General features: G+C 50.2%; 1 protein-coding gene across 2 annotated transcripts; it reads left to right on the forward strand.

Moving 5' to 3' along the window:
* Positions 1-1167: 1167 nt before the first annotated feature.
* On the forward strand, positions 1168-19585 carry GGT7 (gamma-glutamyltransferase 7). 2 transcript variants are annotated; one of them, XM_082773646.1, is made up of 15 exons: positions 1168-1383; positions 5227-5453; positions 6277-6428; positions 7225-7339; positions 7884-7951; positions 8596-8669; positions 9084-9277; positions 11152-11239; positions 11903-12030; positions 12460-12548; positions 13265-13417; positions 14177-14294; positions 15554-15691; positions 16409-16508; positions 18178-19585. In XM_082773646.1, the coding sequence occupies exons 1-15, from the start codon at positions 1272-1274 to the stop codon at positions 18339-18341; spliced, it is 1920 nt and encodes a 639-aa protein (XP_082629772.1). In that variant the 5' UTR covers positions 1168-1271; the 3' UTR covers positions 18342-19585. The 2 variants fall into 2 exon arrangements, with proteins under 2 accessions (XP_082629772.1, XP_082629773.1); XM_082773647.1 differs by lacking the exon at positions 1168-1383 and adding an exon at positions 4931-5112.
* The last annotated feature ends 335 nt before the right edge of the window (positions 19586-19920 follow it).

Here is a 19920-nt window from a genome sequence, read left to right on the forward strand (position 1 = left end):
CATGCTTGCTTTGCTCTCCCTGCTTTTTGAAGAGTTGGTGACTGAGCTGATGGCTGGTGGGAGTCTGCTGCCGTGGAGCTGTGACCAGTGGAGAAAAGGAGTCAGAGAGCTAAGTTGTGCAAGCTGCAGCTGTTGGGACACAGTTCCATCAGGAGGCCACATCCTTCAGGGTCCACATGATGGTGCAGAGAGGAGGCTGTACTCTTTGCAGGCTCTGTGAAACACTGCTGGATGCAGCCCTGTAGGAATATCATTTTGGCTCTCAGCAAAAAGCTGTGGGTCCCTGGCAGGAAGGAGCATGAGGAAGATATTCCCTGACTTTATTGTGAGGCAAGGATCTCGTGTGGAATTGGCAGAGAAGTTTTCTGTGGTCTTTCTAGAGCTGTCTGACCCTAGCTATAGGGTCAGCTTTTTGTTGTGAAAACAAAGCAGGCTGAGAGTGGCTTCCAAAAGCCAAACAATCCTCCCATCAGCCTTTATCTGGTTGTGCCCATCATCCCTTCTGGCTGCTGGAGAGCATGAGCAAAACCCCTTCCCCAGCAATGGTTGGGTGTGCATCTGTCTGCATGAAGGAGTGTTGAGCAAGCCAGGAGAGATCCTCGTGTGCTTGAGCTTGAGAAGGGCAGGGGGCATTAGCTAGCTCCTTGGAGGCAAATAGGGCACGTACCCCGGGGGACTTCCCAGAGCCAAACAGCCCGTCATCACGCAACATGTTCCGCTTACAAAAGCAGCAGATGTCCAGGATTAACCAGGGCAAAGGATGAATTCTGCAGATTCAGCAGCTAAGTACCACGCACGCATCAAGCTGAGAGAGACAGCCCCGCGTCCGCATGGGGGCACAGGGAACTCATTAGCACAGTGCTTTGGTCAGCCCAGAGCGAAACGACCTCTTCCATCTCCAATGGAAGACTTATTTATTTATTTATTTATTATTTATGGTCAATTTATCGCTGTTTTTTAGGTCAGCCCCTGAAGCAGCACCCCTGTCTGAGCTCTGGCCCGGCCTCGCTCCCTCGCCGGGGGGCGCACGGAGGCCGCTCCGGGCCCTTCCCGGAGCCTTCCCGGGGCTCGTCAGGCGGGGCCCGGGGGCTGGGGGCGCTGCGGAGCCGCCTCTGAGCGGATCCCGGCGGGGCCCGGCCCTTTCCGGCAGCGCGGAGCCGGGCGGGATGGCGGCACCGGGGGCCGCGGCGGGGCCCGCGGCGGAGGCGGAGGCGGCGGCGGGGCCGGGGGGCCGGCAGCGCGCCCTGGGCGCCTACTCCCCCGTGGACTACATGAGCATCACCAGCTTCCCCCGCCTGCCCGAGGAGGAGGCGGGCGGAGCGGCCGAGGGCGGCCTCCGAGCCCGGAAGGAGGAGGACGCGTTCCTGGGCGAGCAGGACACGGGTGAGGGGCGGCGGCCCGGCCCCGCATGCTCCCGGCCCCCGCGGCGCCCCCCGCCCCCGCGCCGCGCCAGGGCCGCCAGGTCAACCCGGCACCGCCCCCCCCGCCCGGTCCCTCGCGGCCTCCCCGGGGTCGCTGCCGTCTCCCCCCGCGTTCCCCTCCGGCGGAGCCGTGGCAGCGAGCTGCGGGCGGCACGGCCGAGCCACGGCGACCCCACGGCTCTGGGGGCTGCCGCATGTTGTCGCCTCGCTGCCCGGGCAGAGCGTATGGGCGCGGGGGATCCCATCGAATCACGGCTCCGTGTCATTCATTTCACAGCTCGCATCCACATTTCAGCCTTTCCCACTGCAAACATCTGGTGTTGCTCGTCCTGTCCGCCTCGGCCACGTGCTCCAGGGGGGCTGAGTGGTACCTTCCTGGCCTTGATGCTGTACACAGCACGCAGGAGCTTGCTGGGCTCCCACATCCTTATTTTTCCCAGTCCTTGCAGAGCCCCTCGTTGGTCTTGCTGGGACATGCCTAGAGTAGCGGGCACTGGGACTGACCTGGAAGTTGGTGTTAGCAGCAGATACAAGGACTTTGGCAAAGAGCTAGCACTCCTTCCTGCCAGATGCATGATTTTAATAAAGCCAGGTGTACGTTTCATCCTTGAGAAAACCTTTTGCCTGTTTTTATTTTATTGCTTTCTTGTAAATAGTCCAGAGTATTTTTTTTTCTCCTCCATGTCATGCTTCCACAAGCAACATAAGCCTTCGCTGCATAAGATTCCCCGATAACTACCACAAGCCCTAAGCTCTTCCCTGTGTAGCACCACTGACTGCAGTTCACCGCCCCTGGTTTCATTAGTCCCAGGGCCTGCTCCTGCTCTGACCCATTTGCTGAGGGAGCAGGATTTGGGGTCTGAGGAGTGACAACAACTGGTCACAAATTGCTCCACAGCCAAGTGCATGCAGCTCCTGGACTGCTCGATAACCCGCAGGTGGATGTCAGCGCCACTCGCACCGTGTCCTAGGCCTCATCTCACTGTGTCCAAGTGGTTTTCATTGTCCTCATCCCATTCCTCCCAGCACTCCCCTGTGACTGGACCCTGCAAGGTGAAGTTGCCGTGGGCAGTATGGCAGGAGTAGCACGAGATCTCTTGTTTCGTGTGTGGGGCACAAGCAGAGGTTTTTGTGGTTTGGGCTATGCAGGGGTCCTGCCAGGTGCAAGTCTCCACTCTGAGCACTTGGTGTCCCCAGGTGCCACCTGGAAGAACTGCGTTTCCTGTGCTGCCACGTGGAGCCTCGCATTCATCTGACATCGTGTATGTGTTGCAAAAGCCATCCATGCTTCTTCATGCCACATCATGTGCCAAACCCGTAGGGGAGGTAATCCAGACCTTTGGTTTCTGCCACACAGATGGTCTCACTAACAGGGGTGTCCACTGTTGTGCTGTTGGTCATGGGGAGAACCACCCCAAAGGACTGCAGAGTGCCATGTTGCAGCGCCCACTAGGGCATGCAAACAGCTCTGGCCTCTGCTGTCCCCACCGCAGCATGTCCTGAGACAAGGTGGTCCTGTGTCCCCACAGCGCCGGTTCCCACAAGAAAACGGGCCTCCTCCACAGCTCCCATGGAAGCAAAGTAGGGTTTGGTGGCTTCTCTTGCAAGGAAGAAGGGGGAACACTGGTGCTGGGACAGGTATCTGCACATTAACCGCACAGGATGCTTCTTGCCCTCTGTGCTCCAGACCAGCCCCCTCCTGTCAAATCATGGCCACGCTGTCCACATGTGTGGTGGTTTTACCTTGCTAGGCAGCTGAACACCACAACCATTCTCTCACCCCCGCAGAAGAGGAGGGGAAGAAGAAAAGGAAGGAAACAAACAACTCACGGTCTGAAATAAGGATAATTTAATTATAGGAAAAATAATCATTAAGGGGAAATTATTATTAATTAAATAATTTAACTAAAGGGAAAAGGGAAAGGGAAAAGGGAAAGGGAAAAAACAAAAACAACAAACACGAGCAAAGGCCGTGTGGAAGTGCAGAGGAAAGAAATTACTCTCTGCTTCCCACCAACGAGCGATGCTTGACCACATCCTTGCAGCAGGGCCTCAATGCATGTAGCCGGTGTTTGGGAGGACAGATGTTTTCACAACAGGAGCCCATCCCTCCCCTCTTCTTCCTCTTTCCACCTTTTATTGCTGAGTGTGACCCCACATGGTATGGAACATCCCTTGGGTTGGTTTAGGTCAGCTGCCCTGGTGATGTTCCTTCCTCACCTCGCCCACCCCCAGCCTGCTGGCTCTGGGGGTTAGAGGGAGTCCCGATGCTGTGCCAGCACTGCTCAGCAGCAGGCGCAGCACTGGAGTGATCCCACTGCTGTTCTAGCTACGAGTGCAGAGCACAGCGCTGTGTGGGCTGCTGCAAGGAAAGTTAACGCCATCCCAGCCAGACCCAGTACACCATGCAGCACCCGTGGGCACACAGAGTGAGCTGCCCAAGGCCCTGTGGGATGCCTGAGGCTGTGCATGACACCCCTTGCCAGGGCATCTCTGCCACCCCCACCAGGAACACCCCAGCCCTTTGCCCTCAGCTGGGGCAAATTAGAGCTGCCACCCCCCTGCCTGGTCCTGGGGCTGAGCATGGCCCTGGGGTACTGTCACAGGACAGGGTGGCAGCCCCCAGGGAGGTGCTTCTGACAGAGGAGGCAGAGGTGCAGCGGGGCTGTGGGGCTTTCTGCTTGCTTGTCACCAAATCCAGAAACGTCCCCAGAACAGAACGGCCCCAGGACAGGCACACGACCCTGCCACCACCATCACCACCCCTTGGATGTCCGCTGAGCGAGTGACGAGCTGGGCTGTAGGGACCCCTCAGCCTTCACCTCCCCAGCCAAAGTTCCAGGTTTGTGCCCCAAACTCCTGCTGGGCCCCAGCAGCTCACGGTCCCCCAGTCCAGGCCAGCCCCGCTGCTTACTGGTGGGGAGCAGTCCTGAGCACCTCGCCTTTGCTGCTGAGTGTTCCTCTTCCTGCCCTGCTTGTTTTTGGGGAGCCCCAGGACCTCCTGGCTGCCCTGAGCTGATCGGGGCCAGGTGGTGACCATCAGGGACAGCCCAAACGGAGCTGTCTGGGTGTGCTCAGCAGGCCTCCTGCCCACCTCAAAGGCAGCAGCTGATCTGAGCAGAGTCAAGGTATGTTTTGGATCTATTTGGTCACCCTGAGACTTGCTTTCTGCCTGGCCAAAACTCTCTCCCATTGCATTCACCACCTGGGCATTCAGCATGCAGCTGGATCTAGTAGGGGATCTCGTCAGCCAGAGGAAGGAATTCAAGCAAAGCCTGTCCTGCAGCCAGGCTTGGAGGACCTGCTGAGGTCCAATTTGCAGGTTTGTTCTTCTTTGCCCCCACTTCGTCATGCTTCAGTGGATGTTTCCTGTGCCTGGGCCTCTGTTTTGCTCAGATGCTCAAGCATAGCTCCAAATAAGGCTGCTGCTCGTTCAAATCTGAATTTCCTCTTCTTCAGTCTTGATGCATTTCTGAGACCTGTTTGCAAGTCAGCCATCCAAATGGGTCCGTCCCTGGAAGCTTGTGAACAGACTAAAATGAAGAAAAATTCCATCTTTTTTTTTTTTTTCCCTCTTAATCTCCATGGAAGTCGTCTTGGAATAGGTAGAGCTAAAGGAAGGAAACAATAAAACAGCCCAGAGCAGCATCTGAGCCAGAAAGTCTATTGAGAGCTGGTATCAATAGGGAAGGTAATAGCCTTGCTGGACACAGCTCCATGTAATGTTAGTGCTGGGTAAACACTGCAACAGGAGCCCTGTGTTGCTCAATACCTAACCCTTGTTTTCTCCCTGCTGCTCACAAAGACCCAGACTCCTTCCTGAAGTCTGCACGTCTCCAGCGCCTGCCCTCGTCCTCCTCAGAGATGGGCAGCCAGGACGTGTCCCCTCTGCGGGAGACCAGCAAGGACCCGTTCTCCGGAGACTGCAGCTGCCGGCAGGACGGGCTGACTGTCATCATCACTGCCTGCCTCACCTTCGCCACAGGGGTCACAGTGGCCTTGATCATGCAGATCTATTTCGGGGACCCTCAGGTAAGATGCAGCTGGCTTTAGAGCATGCTGTGGGCTTTGGCTCTGAAAAAAGAAGAGGTTCCCTCATCTGCCTCCTTGCCAGTGGTTTAGCCCTGGTAGGTTTCAGTGAGACCCTGGGTGCTGAGTCCCTCTGTCAGCAATTGTCCTAAATTCATAGAATCATAGAATATCCCGAGTTGTCTGAAAGCTTTATCGTGTTGCTTTTTTAGGAGCTGGGGGCCATTGGTGGTGTCAGACTGAGGTCTGAGCTCCTGCACCGTGCTGGGGCAGCTGTGCCCAGCAGGTCTGGGGATGATGTGGAGGCAGCAGGCAGCCCCACTGGTGTCTCTCCAGCCATAGTCAGAGCCAGCTGTGAATGCTTTTCAAGAGCTGCTCTTAGAACAGCAGGAGGTAATGTCTGTGCATCTCCACTTGCAGAGTTTTAGGGATCCGTATGTCAGGGCCCATCTCTGGAAGGATCTGTGCAGGGGAATTGCTGAAATCAGAGTTGACCCCTCTGCAGAACCCTCCCATGGAGCAGTGCTCCTCTGCAGAGCAAAGGCAGCGTGGCCGTGGGGTCATGCCATCCTCAGGAAAAATACACTGCAGAACATTTTCAGCTGTAGCCTGAGGGGCATACAATCATCATGGTCATCTTCTCCACCTCGTGCCCAGCAGGGCAGACCTGGCTGCAAATCCAGAATGGGAGCTTTGTGCATTTTTTTGATTATTAGCTTTCTTACCGGAATTCAAAATGCAGCTGTTGGGAGTGGAGCAGCTTGGCCATGTGGCTACCTGGCCGAAGCGGGTTGTGATCCTGGTACAACCATCTCCTCTCTGGCAGATCTTCCAGCATGGTGCCGTGGTGACGGACGCTGCCCACTGCACAGCCCTGGGCATCAAGGTGCTCAGCAAGCAGGGCTCCTCGGTGGATGCAGCCATCGCCTCAGCCCTCTGCGCAGGAATAGTGAACCCCCACGTGTCGGGCATCGGCGGGTAGGTGGTGACCCCTGCCCTCTGCGGGTGGGCTCAAGCGTGTTGGTTCCTGTCCTGCCAAGCTACAGCATGCAGGACCAGGACTCTGGCCTCAGGCAGTGGACGTGTCCATGTCTGCACAGGGACATTGACCTTCCCACAGGCTGCAGCCACTGAAAGGGCCCAACGTGGCAGCAAGGGACAGAGCCCCCTGTGAGGGAAATTCTGTGCCTGTGGTAGCAGCTGCCAGGACAGTCCCAGCCGCAGGCTTGAGAGAGTTGAAAAGTGACTGTGGGTGACTGAGCCCCCGTGCGGGGTGCCAGCAGCTCACAGCACCCAGGGTCAATCCCAGCACCTGCAGAGATTGAGCACTTCCCTCTGTAAACTCTGCTTCTCATTAGCAGGAGCCCAAGGCCCGATTCCAGCCAGCCCCGACTCCAGCTGGCCCCGACTCCCCTCCTGCTCCCGGTACATCCCTGGGCTGGTGCCTGTGTGGGCGCAGTGCACTTGGCTTCACAGGAGATCCCGGGAACATTGCATAAAACCACCCAATAGCTCCTCCAAGCTGGGCAGGAGGTTGCTCTGTTGTAAGCAAAGCACCTGCTTTGTTGCAAAACAGCTAGTATTAGAAAGAAAATCCCACACTGTCCTAGCCCAGCAGTGGAACAGAGCCAGTGGCTCTCTGGGCAGGCTGTCAGGGGCTGACCCAGCCTTGCTGCAGGCTCAGTCAACTCAAACCCACGCTTTGTGCTGGCATTATGGCAGTGGCTGCATCTGGGACAGACGGTGCCATGCCATGACCCCACTTTTGCCACAGGGGTGGGGTGATGCTGGTCCATGACATCCGGAAGAACCGGAGCCAGGTGATCGACTTCCGTGAGGTGGCTCCCCTGGGCATCCCGCTAGAAGGGGACCTGCAGAAGGACACCAAGGTGAGGAGCCCTCCCTCGGGGCCAGAACTGGCTGGTGTCCCCAGCTGTCCTCTCCCAACAGCTCCTGGGCCCAGTGGAAGATGCCCAGGGAAGTGGCTGGAGACCTCTTCCACCATGGGACGTCCATGCCCTGCAGACATGGGGAGCCTGTGGGAAACACTCCATCATCCCTGGAATGCCTGGAGTGTGCAGGGCTTGGGGAGCAAGGAGGTCCACTGGGGTGAGGGCAGGGAATAAGGCATCTCCCTCCAGCAGGGGGTAGCTGGGAGAAGAGAAGTTCCAGGAGGGAGCAAGGTCCTGTGTCATTCTGCTGGGTTATTTCCCCTGACCAAGTTGGGCTGACACTGGTATTGAAGTTTCCTCTTTCCTTCCAAGGACTTATTCCCTAATTTAGTGTCTTGCTACAGACCCCTTCTTGTCTCCTAAAAACGATGCAAACACCTTCCTTATGAGCATGAATTGCAGCTCCTCGACTTGCAGCTGGGGACCATGTCCTCACAGGAAGGAGACTCTACTCTTCTTTTTCATCCTTCCTTTTCTACAGCCAGGTCTGCTGGTGGGGGTGCCAGGCATGATACAAGGCATGCACCAGGCGCACCAGTTGCATGGGAGGTAAGCTGTCTGCCCCGCACAGGCTGTGCCCCACGGTCCCCAGGGAGCTGGGAGTATGCAGCCCCTCACCATCAGACTGTGCTCTCAGCCACTAGTCAAAAACATTAGTAAGCGGGTAGTTGTGGGCTTGTGTTGAAAAGTACCTTCATCTTTTGGCGCTATATTTAACAAAAGAAATAAATCAGCTTGGTCAGATTTTCTGCAAAGTGAAATTCTGGCAAATGTTTTCTAACAGGACAGACAGTTAATGTTATCTTAGAAATATGTGCAGAATATTTTCACGCATTTTCATACATTTTTCAGCTCTCTCTTTAGCTAGACACTGAGAAATGTGGTTGTCCTTGTTGCCCTACTGGGACAGCAAAAGGGAGAGTCTGAATAACTGCTCAGGAATGTGAGGTTTTGCTCCAAAGATGCCCATTTCCCCATCTTTGCATTGTCATTTCCGCTGGGGCACAACACGGATCACTGTGATGATCCTGCTGAAAAGAAATGACAAAGCTCAGTGCTCATTTTGGCCACAACTGGCCCTGCAGCCTGGTGTGCCGAGAGCCCCCAGGTGCAGAGGCCAGCCTCTGCCCGCTCCCCTGGCTGTGCCACGCACCTCCAAGGCACATGGCTCCTCCTCTGCTCTCCTTTGGCAGGCTCTCCTGGTCAAAGCTGCTGGGCCTCGTGGCTGCTGTTGCTCAGGACGGGTTTAATGTCACACATGACTTGGGTGAGCACATGCTGGGGAGTCAAGGTGGCTGCTCCGTGCAGAGGAAGCCACCACAAGGGTACCAGGCTGTTGGCAGGGCTTGAGAGGGGGTAGGGGGTTGTACATGGGGTATCAGAACACTTTGGAATTGGACATGGGTGGTGGTGGGAGGTGGGCAAGTCAAAGCAGGGGTCTACAAGAGGGGAGCGTGGTGACAGCTAACCTGGGGCCCTTCCCCCGGGCTGGTGGGGAGGTGGTGAGGTTTCTTTGGGTTTCCTTCCTAGCTGCAGTGGGGATGCAATCTACCCACCTGCAGTCTGGCTCGCTGGTTTGGAAATGGAAAGAGGCAGCAGCAAGTCCCCAGGTCCCCTGCATGTCCATGCATCCTGGGGTTTCTGGATGTCCTTCTCCTGCCCCTCCCCTTCTCACCCACAGCCAAAGCTCTGACTGAACTGAAGGACCTGAACTACTCTGACAAATTCCGGGAGATCTTCCTGCCAGACGGCCAGCCTTTGCTGCCTGGCATGTTTGTGAGGCGCCTGGACCTCGCAGCCGTCTTGGAGCTGGTGGGAGCAGAAGGGCCATCAGCCTTCTACAGCAGCAACTTGACCCAGGAGATCATCTCTGAGGTGAGACACATCTGTCCTTGTCTCTGCCCAAGGCCACGGGCACAGTACAGCCTGGGATGGGAATGCCACCTGTCACATCACCTCGTTAAGCTGGGACAACACCTGGAGATAAGCTCCTCACTCCTTATTGGAGAGGTGCACTACTGGTGAGAAGAAAATTGTTGTCGTTAATGGGACTGTGTGAGTTACAGGCTCTGTGAGGATGATTTGAAAACAAAACTGTGAGCTTTGTGGGTGGATGATCAGACAGTCTTGGTTCCACTTAGGTTTGCCCAAGTTTAACTCCTGTTGCTGGAGGTGCTCTAGAAAAGAAGGCAACAACAAGGAATTATTCCAGTAAAAAACAAACAAACAAACAAAAACCAAAAACTACTGTGGCCAGAGTGGGAGAGGTGATGAATATTTATGAGCACACTAAGACAATTTTTATGGAAGTTATACTGGAAATCTACTTTATACCTGTGTAGCTACAGTCAGAGTGGTTAGTGGGACCATTTTCCCCTGCCATCATGGTTCAGGTGATGCTCCTTCAACACGTCATCAGGAATCTGGGCTGGGCTTATTCAGCTCCAGCCTTAGACATGTGAGCTCTGTGTTAGGAAACCTTCTCCTATGGTTCACATGGACCACAGCGGAGGTGGAGAACAATGAACAGAAGTCCCAAGCCTGTGGTACATCTCCACAGCCTAACCCTGCTTTATCACTCCTTTCCCCTGATCTGAGGGCTGCTGCAAGGAAACACAGGCTCTCCATGGAGGAGCAAGGCCCAGGGTTGCAACACAAAGGACCTCACCAGGCTCTGGATCAAGTGTGCTAGTCCAACTTCAGCTGCAGTGCGAAGTGCTGGCTTCCCACATCAGCTTCACAATGTTTATTGTTTCAGCAAAGGAAGGGTTGGTAAAACTCCAAAACACCCTACCCTTTGTTTCTATCATGAGTTGGGAAGGCACTGGTGCAGAAAAGTGTTATCCAGGGAATTTGAGACGGTGTCTGCAGTATGTGGCTGAATGGGTTTTCTGTATTTTCTGCGCCCTCTGACTCCACCTGCCCCATGTCCTGCAGCTTCGCCCCAGCTCTCCTTTGGCCGAGCTCCAGGAGCTTCTGGGCCAGGCAAGTGCCTGCAGATCTCAGCCTCTGAGAGCAACGTGGCTGGCTCTCTAGGATCGCCTTAGGGAGGGAACTGGCACTCCACAGAGGAGCTACAATTTCTTTTGCAGTTTTGGGGTGGTTTGACATGCTAACCCCTCTAGATACACACTACTTTGGCTTTCCTGCTTCAGTGACTCCACCACTTCTGCTGGAGTTTTCCTGCCAAGTTAGGTGTTCTGGATGGAAATCCAGAGGACACACCCTAGCAGAACCTCTTAACAGCCTGCATGGCTTCTCCTGGGAGAAAGACAAGAGGTGGCCCACGAGCACAGTACCACCTGTGTACTGACTGTGGTACTTCTGTCAGGGGATTTTAAGGCCAGCAGAGTGATGGTCTATTTCCATCATGATTCAGCCATAGAGGACCTGCAGTGGAGGGAATTACCCACCTTTACTGCATACATGAGAATTACTAAACCCAGTACGTTCTACCTCATGGGTTGGCAGAACTTCCAGCACAGCTAGAGTGAGCTCAGTGGGTGAGCTTTTGAAGGTGAGCTGCAGAGCTTCCAGAGGTAGTGAGTGGTGAGCCAGGCCACCAAGGCCATGAAAACACAGATTATTCAAGGGATCCTGAAAAAACTAGCGCCTGGATTGCACTGGAAGTGGTCGGAAATCTCACAGGTATTTAACAACATGGTGATTGCTCACCCAGGCCAGCATGAGGAATGCAGAAAGCCTTGACCCAGCTTTTTCAGCATGCGCTGCCTTGTTCTCCCACTCAGGTGCACAACTATGGAGGAGTCTTGGTGGAGGAAGACTTCAGCAATTACAGCGTCCTAGTGGAGGATCCTGTCCACACGGTATATCGAGGTAAATGCTGCTGCCTGACCCACTGCCACACAACTGCAGTTAAAAGTTTGCTTCATCTGGCAGGAGGTGACAGTGTCTGTAACAGCATCTGCAGAAAAGCCCTCCTGGGAGATTCCTTCTGTTGCCTACTGAGCCTGATGCATCAGAGGAGGTTCAGGAGGTTTCTAGAACTTTCAAATGGGCCTGTTTTTTTCCTTGTCACATATTGATGCAATATCTAGATGTACATGCAGCTGGACCACACACTACTGCCTACATCTGAAGATGACTCCCAAAGTTGATCTATAGAGGAGAAAAGTTTGTTTTATGCAAAAAAGTTTTTAAAATATCATATTCTTATAGAAATCCCTGTATTCACTCTCCTTACATCTGTAACATTACAAACCCATTTCATCTCCATTCAGCCATACTGAAGACCAGAAACCACACAGCCAACCAACAAGAACTGAATTTCAGATGTAAAGAAACATCCCTCTCTGGACTTCCTTTATGCATCTTAAAGAAACAAAAGACACAGCAGGAATATTTTAGGAAACACTTTTTAATTATCTCCCCAAATCTGGAAAGGCTTCCTTGTCCTCAAGAATACTACCTTATGGGAAAGAATTATCACTGAATAGTATCTAAAAATGGAACTTCATTTCTCTCTTCTTCCCTTCACAGGTCATCTTGTTTTGACTCCTCCACCTCCACATGCAGGTCCTGCACTGATCACAGCACTGAACATCCTTGAGGGCTTTAACATCTCAAGTCAAGCATCCAGGGGGAATATCTTGCACTGGATGGCAGAGGTAAGAGGAGATTCGACATTTGTCTGAATTTGTTAGGCTGCTGGAGAATAGTTCATTTATTCCTTGGTTGTACAAAAGTGTTTGTAGGTAATTCCCAGAGGAGAATGAGCAAATAGACTTCTAAAGTGTAAATCTGAGCTGTGCTGCTGCCTCAGGTAGTTGCAGATCCTGAAGCCTCCTGCTCCCTCATATACAAAATATCGCCTGATACACTCAGCTCCCTCAACATACAGTTTGCCATGAAAATCTGATGCCCCTTGATCCCCATACCCATGTTTCACTGAAGTGGGCATTTGAGTTCATAGGGTTTAGCCAACATGCTGGAAGAGCAGGTGCCTCCTCTTTGGGGTATCAAAGATGGTATTTCCAGGTCCACCTAAATGATGCTATATGTCTTTCTTTCTTTCTTTCTTTGTGTGTTCAACTTAGACCTTAAAAGTAGCCCTGAGTCAAGCTAGCAACTTGGGAGACCCATCCGATGATGTGTCTGTCACTCATGCTGCAGAAGGCATGTTGAGGTAGGTCTGAGGCTGATGGGCACATTGGTAGTTGCAAGATGTCTGATCTGGGTATCATTTGGGGATTTGCTCTTTTCAATGCACAGGGAGACCTGAGTTTTTTCTGCCTCTGTTTTACTGAGGAAAGGTCAGTCTTTGAGTGTCCAGCCTAGCACTCACTTTCCCACAAGGATCACAGCTGGTACCGTAGGTCTCTGGAGATGAATCATCAAATGTCCTTACACAGAGGTTTCCTGGAGCCAGTTTGATCTTGAGGGTTCCTCCCACTTTCTGAGGCTTCTAACTATTCCTTCTCAGGAGGTCAGACAAACTCTCTCTGCAGTACATCCAATGATGCAGGAGAGGCCAGCCTCAGGACTTCAGCCCAGCCTGCTACCTCAGAGCCAGGTTTAGCCATGGTTGGTGGCCAGTGCTGGATCTGTCTCACCCTCCTCTGCACTCAGAGGACCAGCACTCAGCCAGTGGTGACACCTCATGACTATCAGTGGTTGAGTTCGTGCCCACAGATAGAACCTGGGAGGTTCATGGTGTTCCCTTGTTTTGTGGGCTAAACCTACATTTCCTTCCATCAGATGAACCAGAGGAGCTCCCTGTCCTTAGGACCAGCCTCCTCAGAGAAGCACAGCCCTTAGCTATGTAGATGTACTCCCACCAAGAGATGTCAAGCATTCTAAGCTCATTGCCTTCTTATCCCTTTCACTCCCTCATTGCTGAAGCAAATCAGAAGCTAACTCCTTGCGCCAGCTGATCAACGACTCCCAGTCCTTCTCGTCTGATTTCCGCCTGCCGCACTTCTCTGTGGAGAGCGGACCTGCAGCCAGCCAGGTTCTTGTCATGGGGCCTGACGACTTCATTGTTGTGGCTGTAAGGTAAAGGAGTTGCTTCTCTCCACAATATGCTCAGAGGGTGGGAGCGGCGAGAATAAAGCAGGTTCAGCAGGACAGGATGGAGCCATATCTGAAGCTCTGTCACAGGGGGCGGCAGGCTTCCCCCCCAAAACAAACCTAGCCTAGAGCTGCTGCTTCAAGCCTACTGGGTCAGCCCATGGTCTGCCCCTCAGAGAGCCTCAAAAGGTAAAGTTTAGTGAGAGAGGTTGTGCTTTTCTAGACAAGATTTGTGGTCACAGAATAAATTTAGAATTGATCCTTAAAGTAAAAACAGCATTCCCAAGCTCCCCAGCCCTCATGGGGCTGCTCTGTCCCAGTTAGTCCTGCAACAAGAAGAATGGGGAAGATGGGATGGAGACATGTGGGCTGTGCAGGCTTTGAGGTACTGCTCTGCCCTATGCAACCCTACTAACTCTGCCCACAGCCCTTGTGTTCCTGGTTTGGCCAGAGTCTGCTCCCTAGAGAGGTGATGAATTCAGCAGCATGGAGACAGACTCATCATCTAGAGGAGAGTCCTTCAGTACAACGAGGGTCTGTCCCACCATTACCCATGTGGTCACTGTGCCTGCTCCCAAATACATGGAGACTCCTGCTGTGCACATCTTACTGGCTGTAAAAAAAAAACATAGAATATTCTCTGTCAAGCCAAGATGGTAGAAAAAAATGGAGGACTGAAGGCCTCAAGGTGTACAATAAATCACTGAGAGGAATATTATGAGATTTCTTCTTGTTTCTTTTCAGTTCTTTGAATCGTCCCTTTGGTAGTGGAATAATAACACCTTCTGGAATCCTTCTGAACAGCCAGATGTTGGACTTCTCCTGGCAAAACAAAACAATGAACCACTCCATTCCCAGGCCGGTAATGAACAATGTGACAATTTTTTTTGAGTTGTGTCTGCACAACTTTTTTTTTCTTTTTTCTTTTCTCCACAACGGTGAGGCTGTTTGTTGCCTTATTAATAACTTAGTAGCTTTCTATAGACAGTTCTTTGTATCTTTTTATTATACAAGCCACTGAAACAGAGTAAGCAGAAGGCTTTTTGTGTACCAGTTATCACTATAATGCAATGTTATCAAATAGCATAGTGCAGCTGCATGTCTCAGGCACCTATTTTTGTGCCTGAAGACTGGAGGATAGCCAATGTCACTCCAGTCTCCAAAAAGGGCAAGAAGGAGGATCTGGGAAACTACAGGCCAGTCAGTCTCACCTCTGTCCCTGGAAAGGGAACAGCTTGTTCTGGAGGCCATCTTCAAGCATTGGGTCTGTTCAGCCTTGAGAAGAGAAGACTGAGCGGGGATCTTATTGATGTTCATAAATATCTGAAGTGTGCGAGACAGAGGGATTTGCCCAACCTCTTTTCAGTGGTCTGTGGGGACAGGACAAGGGGCAAGGGCCACAGAATGGATCACAGGAAGTTCTGCACCAACATGTGAAAGAACTTCTTCTCGGTGAGGGTGACAGAGCACTGGGACAGGCTGCCCAGGGAGGTTGTGGAGTCTCCTTCTCTGAAGATATTCAAGACCTGTCTGGACACCTACCTGGGCAGCCTACTCTAGGGAACCTGCTTTGGCAGGGGGGTTGGACCTGATGATCTCCCGAGGTTCCTTCCAGCCCCTACAGTTCTTTGATTCTGTGATTTTTCCTGAAGCCCAAATGCACTTTAGAGCAACTGTCCTTTGGGAACTTGAATTAAGAATTCTTTTCATTAATTACTGCTCTACAGGTTTAACAGTAATAGACAGAAGAAGAAAAACCATAATTTCTTGGAAACATAAAATTACAGATCAGTACTGGTATCTTCCAGTGCTGCCTTGTTGATTCTTCTTGCCATGTATCACAAAACAGTCCCACTTTGAGTTGATACTTCAGGAGTGGGTGAATGGCTCTGTGTTTCCTTTGTAAAACTTCCATGAGAGCCATGGCAAGAAATGGGCTGGATCCTGTTAACATCAGAGAACATTGTCATAGTAGCGACAACGGCAGCCTTATCAAACTACAGAGGTGTAATTGCCGGCTCAGACAGAGAGAGTAAGAAGTTAACTTGCACAACTTGAACACCAGCAAAGCCTTTGTCCACTTGCTGAATTTTTTTTGGTGTGTCTTTTCCTCATCTGCAGCAAAACCTCATTCAGCCTCGGAAACGGCCCCTGTCTTTCTTGTTGCCCACCATCGTGAGACCATCTGAGGGGATGTGCGGGACATACCTGTGTCTGGGAGCTAACAATGGGGACAAAGCCTTGAGCGGCATCGTTCAGGTCAGTGCTGTGTCAGGGTGCCCACTCCCTCAAGCAGCTGCTGGGCTCAACACCAAGGGAGGGTCTCCTCCTGCAGTGCACATTTTCCATCCTAATGTCCTAGTCTGTGTAGCTCTGGTAGCTCTTTACCCTATGGAAAGGTCTTTTTAGTGCACTTTAGACTAAATTCCTCCCTGCTCAGCACTCACTACAATTTGGGGATCTGCTTGTAATTTATTATTTGTAATTGGGTGAAGTACTTGCCAGTAGCATGACTGTATGCACAACAACACTGGATTATTAAAAAGAAGGTTGGCTCCCATTTTCCTTACCCTTGAAAAGCATCATTCAGGGCAAAATTAAAACCAATCATTGTTTCCTATTGTTTTGTGAGGAGAAGTAACATAGTGATCTTCTGGCTGTAACAAATACAGTTTTAGAGATTATGTCAAGTTCCAGACTTATAACTCTTCTAATTTAGCAGTAACTATGTGACAAAATGCCCATGCAATGCTGAAGAGGTACCATGTTTCTATCAATGATACATGGGATGCATTTCAAGGTTCTCTTCGTGTGTTTGAAAACCTGTATTAGTTCGTGCAGTTTGGCAAGCAATTCAAATTCTTCTTTGCCTGCTGCAACTGCAGATGTTGGAGCCACCTATTAGGGAGATGCTCAGGAAGTTCACTTCTACTCTCATTACTTTTTTACTATTGAGGATCTTTCATTCTCTCACAGGTTTTGGTAAATGTTTTAGCACTTAACAAGAATCTGAGTGAAAGTTTGTCACTTGGTCGACTTCACCCACAGCTTCAGTCCAACACCTTGCAGGTTGACAGTGAGTATGGATGCTGGGTGTGGTACAGTCTAGAGGTCTGGCATGTTCAGCAGAGTAGCACCATTTCCATAGCACACTGCTGTGAAAGTGCAATAGCCCAGTGTACAGCTCCCCATGTGGTAGGATCCCTGTTGGGTACAGCAGGTTTGGGGTCAGACAAAAGTACTAATCTAGCTTCATCAAAATTTGGAGCCCTTGCTGAGCCATGCTGTTGTCTTGTGAACAGTCCCTGGCCCCTCCATCACTACCTCTTCCAATTCTTTTGGATGCTTCTCACCAACCCTCCCTCTGTCCCAACCCACCTCCAAGCAGCAGCCTTGTCCTTTCCTGAAAACCTTTTGTGTGATCTGATATTATGTCACTGTGTATATCCAGATAAACAAGATTCTAAACACATCTTCACCCAGACAGGTTATGAAAGCTAGCAGATCTTCACACACTTTATTACCACTGCCATAAATGCTTTTCTGTCACTTCCCAGTTTGTCTCTCTAACTCCGGGAGCTGCAGAGAAGACAAGGCTTAGGACAAGGCTTTTAGGCTGACGGTACTGGAAATTCAGCATCAACGCTGACACGCTGGAGACTGTACTGCCAGCTCTTGTCCTTGTTTTTGCAAGTCTTGGTCTATTTGGTGTTTTTCATAAAGCCCCATATCTTAGCACAGAGGGCCATAAATGATATTTTGTTCTTATTTCACACAAAATAGCCAAATTTTCTAGGCCTTCCCATTTCAGAAGAATATCTAACAATGCCTGTCAGGTGTGACCCACAGGCTTGAAAACTAGAACATAATTAAAACAAATCCAAAACTTCAAAAGGCCCTAATTTGTAGTTTTGGACATTTGGAATCAACAAGGTATATGTATGGGATTTTTGTGTGCCTGCTGGATTTCTCCAGCTGCATCCCCTATTTTGTATCCTCAGGCACTTCTATTAATATGAAAATTACAACACACCAACTAAAAAAAATAAAAGCAGAAGAGTGAACAGCCTAAATTAGGCTGGAAGATTAAGAATTACATAAAGGGGAGGTTGGAAAGCTTATCACGTTCTAATTTACGTTTGGCAACTAGGTTTACTGTCATTTGTTTTGAGTTGCTTTGTATCTTACTTTGATTAATGCCATTAGTATTATTTTGAATTGAGCTCTTCAGAGCAGGGACTGCCCTTAGTTCCGTAAACAGAATAATTAGGATCATAGAAACATAGAACGGTTTGTTGGGTTGGAAGGGACCTTAAAGACCATCCAGTTCCAACTCCCCTGCCATGGGCAGGGACATCTCCCTCTAGATCAGGTTGCTCAGGGCCTTGTCCAACCTAGTCTTGAACACCTCCAAGGATGGGACATCCACAACTTCCCTGATCTATCTGTGCCAACGACGTATTTTTCCCCTTTTCTAAAGAGGAGGGTCTTCCATGTGTTTGACTGATCTTCAGGATCTTCTCATTTCCTCCCCTACGCAGAACACTGTCCAACTCTTTGCTGCTGAGAGCATGCTCAGGGCGGTGAATGCTGGTCCTCTTCGGCCACTCAAGTCTGTCTGGGACACCTGAAAATACCACAGGCAGTTTTGTAAACACTGGAGATCCCAACAGGATTAAGACAGAGCTTTGTATCAAAGGCAACAGTGGCTTCAGTTACAAACCCCTCTTTTAAAATCCCTACAGGTGAACTTCCTGAAGAAGATATTGAATGTCTTGTAGCCAGGGGCCATGAAGTGGATAAAGTCAAGGTGATCTCCCTAGTTCATGGGGCCAGGAGAACCAACAGCTTCATCATTGGCCTGAAGGATCCCAGGAGCGTGGATGCTGCTGGAGCCACAATATCATAGCACCTCCCAAACAACATACTCACTGAACAAGGCTTTAGAGAGATCAACCCAAGTGATGTGCATGTTCTGAAATGGCTGCCTCCTTCTCTCCAGAGTGAGACCACTGCATTCACACACGTGTATCTACACTGCTGAGTAAACTTTCTGTATTCCCTACCCAGGATGACACAGGGGGGTTAGTGGTGCCAACGTACATCTGTTTTTTTCTTAAAAAAAAATATTTGAAATGTAAGCAGCCCAGTCATTGTTATAGGAATGAAGGGAGGACACTTTTCTTTTGGCAGCATCTTATCATTAATTTCAGTCTTTTCAAAAGCCCAATTCTAACCAACATCTTAATTTTAATGAGCAGGAACGTTAGCAAAGAAAACAATGACAGGAAAAAACAGCTGCTGATAATACTGTAAACTTTATCTCCTTTTTTTTTTTTCCCAAGTTCATTCTTTGCCTGTTGTGTAAGTCAATAATTAATGCAGCCTAATGTAGTATTTGTAGGTGCCTGTATCTGGAATATCAGGGAATCCTTTAATGTTCTGTATGGGCCAGCTGACTTTTACCAGCATGCAGCCTCCCGTGTTAGTTCCTTTTCTCACATCACTGCATACCTTGATTTTTTTGAGTAAATATTTTGAATCAAGTAGCTGTGCATACTCACTGGAAGACCAATTTTGAACCAGTCTGCCTCTTTATTAGCGTAGACCAGCAATTCACTGCTTTTGTTCCCAGAACAGCTGCCCCACCACACGTTTTGTAACCAGAACAATGGTTTTCAACTTTTTACAACTTATGGACCCCCCAGTAGTTTTCTTACATTAGTCCAGCCTCCTCCATAGTGAATTTACGCTTAGTGGTAATGGACTTACTTTGCTTAGATACTCTCTGGAGATATCTTTGAAATACTACACATACACATAAAAATGCACAGACCATGGACTGAAAACCACATGGAAACAGATTAGGTGGATTCAGAGCTTTCCTTACACTGCCTTATCTCAGTCTGCTTTGAAAGCCTGAGTTGTATAATCCCTACAGAGAGGCTTGGGATTTTCTGCTTTCTAAATTCAGGCCTGTACTTCAGCTCAGGTGGCTATTAGAAAAGCTGAAGAGAATGAGAGAAAAGGTACAATACGAAGCAAAAACTACTGAGATATTTTTCTGTCCACAGCACAAAATACAGAATATACGAATAGTTCTGCATTTCTTGACTTAAAAAAATGAAAAAAGCACCACATCTGTTCACTGCACCATTTCATTCAATCTATGCTTGCACATTTCCTCCTATTTTATTTTATTTTATTTTATTTTATTTTATTTTATTTTATTTTATTTTATTTATTTTATTTTATTTTATTTGTTGTTTGTTTTTACTAGAAAGTTAGATAGAGCCACCTGGCACTGAAAAATCTGGAATTTGATCCTTTTCTGAGGTCTAAATTGTGATGATTTTCTTCATGGTGCAAACATGTCTATGGCCATTGTACTTATTACATATGTATGTCTGTTTGTTGTTGCCTTGGTCTGTCATTTGATGCACGTTAGCCCAACTGTCTTTCTGAGGGAGCCTCTCAGACACCGATTT

This window comes from Aythya marila (assembly GCF_965140915.1).
Source record: "Aythya marila genome assembly, chromosome: 16".
Taxonomy (NCBI): Eukaryota; Metazoa; Chordata; class Aves; order Anseriformes; family Anatidae; genus Aythya; species Aythya marila.

Excerpts from the sequence above, each read along its gene's own strand:
- GGT7 (XM_082773646.1), top strand. The coding sequence starts at position 1,272 with ATGAGCATCACCAGCTTCCCCCGCCTGCCCGAGGAGGAGGCGGGCGGA. Across the intron at positions 1,384-5,226 it reads CCTGGGCGAGCAGGACACGG|ACCCAGACTCCTTCCTGAAG; the intron begins GTGAGGGGCGGC and ends CTGCTCACAAAG. Across the intron at positions 11,240-11,902 it reads TGTCCACACGGTATATCGAG|GTCATCTTGTTTTGACTCCT; the intron begins GTAAATGCTGCT and ends TTCCCTTCACAG.